General features: G+C 62.6%; 1 protein-coding gene across 1 annotated transcript in view; it reads right to left on the bottom strand.

Moving 5' to 3' along the window:
* The window catches only part of GSR (glutathione reductase), a gene marked incomplete at both ends in the record, with an annotated part of 3,310 nt that overhangs the window by 2,013 nt on the left and 859 nt on the right, over positions 1 to 438 (bottom strand). Inside the window, one exon of the mRNA XM_010136883.1 lies at positions 258 to 327. Within this exon, the coding sequence (XP_010135185.1) occupies positions 258 to 327 (70 nt within the window). The remainder of the gene's footprint in view (positions 1 to 257; positions 328 to 438) is intronic.

Below are 438 nucleotides of genomic sequence, written 5' to 3' on the forward strand. Positions count from 1 at the left end.
CCTTGGTTATAAGGTAGTGAGGAGCCGTGTACTTCTTCCCGTGCACTTCGATGGTGGGCTGGGGATCGGCGGTGAACTTGCCGTAGCCCCGAATTAGGTCGATGTGCGCCTTAGGGGAGCAACGGTTACAGCACGCACCGCCTGAGCGCCCGCTAACGCAGCCAGCGCTCCCACAGCTGGAGAGGAGGAAGCCACCAAGGCTGGCAGAGCGGCCAGAGCCCCAGCAGAACCCGCTCGGCTCGCGGACACCTCCTCACCTTCTTCAAGTTATTCTCATAGATCTCGTTCAGGCGCCTCACGTAAGCGTCGCGCTTCTCCTTAATGGTTCTGGGACAGAGCAGGGGCTTCTGGTCACCCCCCGAGCTCAGCGGAAACGATCCGATCCCTTCGGCCCGCGGCACCCAGGGTGCCCAGTCACCCAGCAGACCTCCCCACCCA

The sequence above is a fragment of the Buceros rhinoceros genome, unplaced genomic scaffold (assembly GCF_000710305.1).
Source record: "Buceros rhinoceros silvestris isolate BGI_N320 unplaced genomic scaffold, ASM71030v1 scaffold25485, whole genome shotgun sequence".
Classification (NCBI taxonomy): domain Eukaryota; kingdom Metazoa; phylum Chordata; class Aves; order Bucerotiformes; family Bucerotidae; genus Buceros; species Buceros rhinoceros.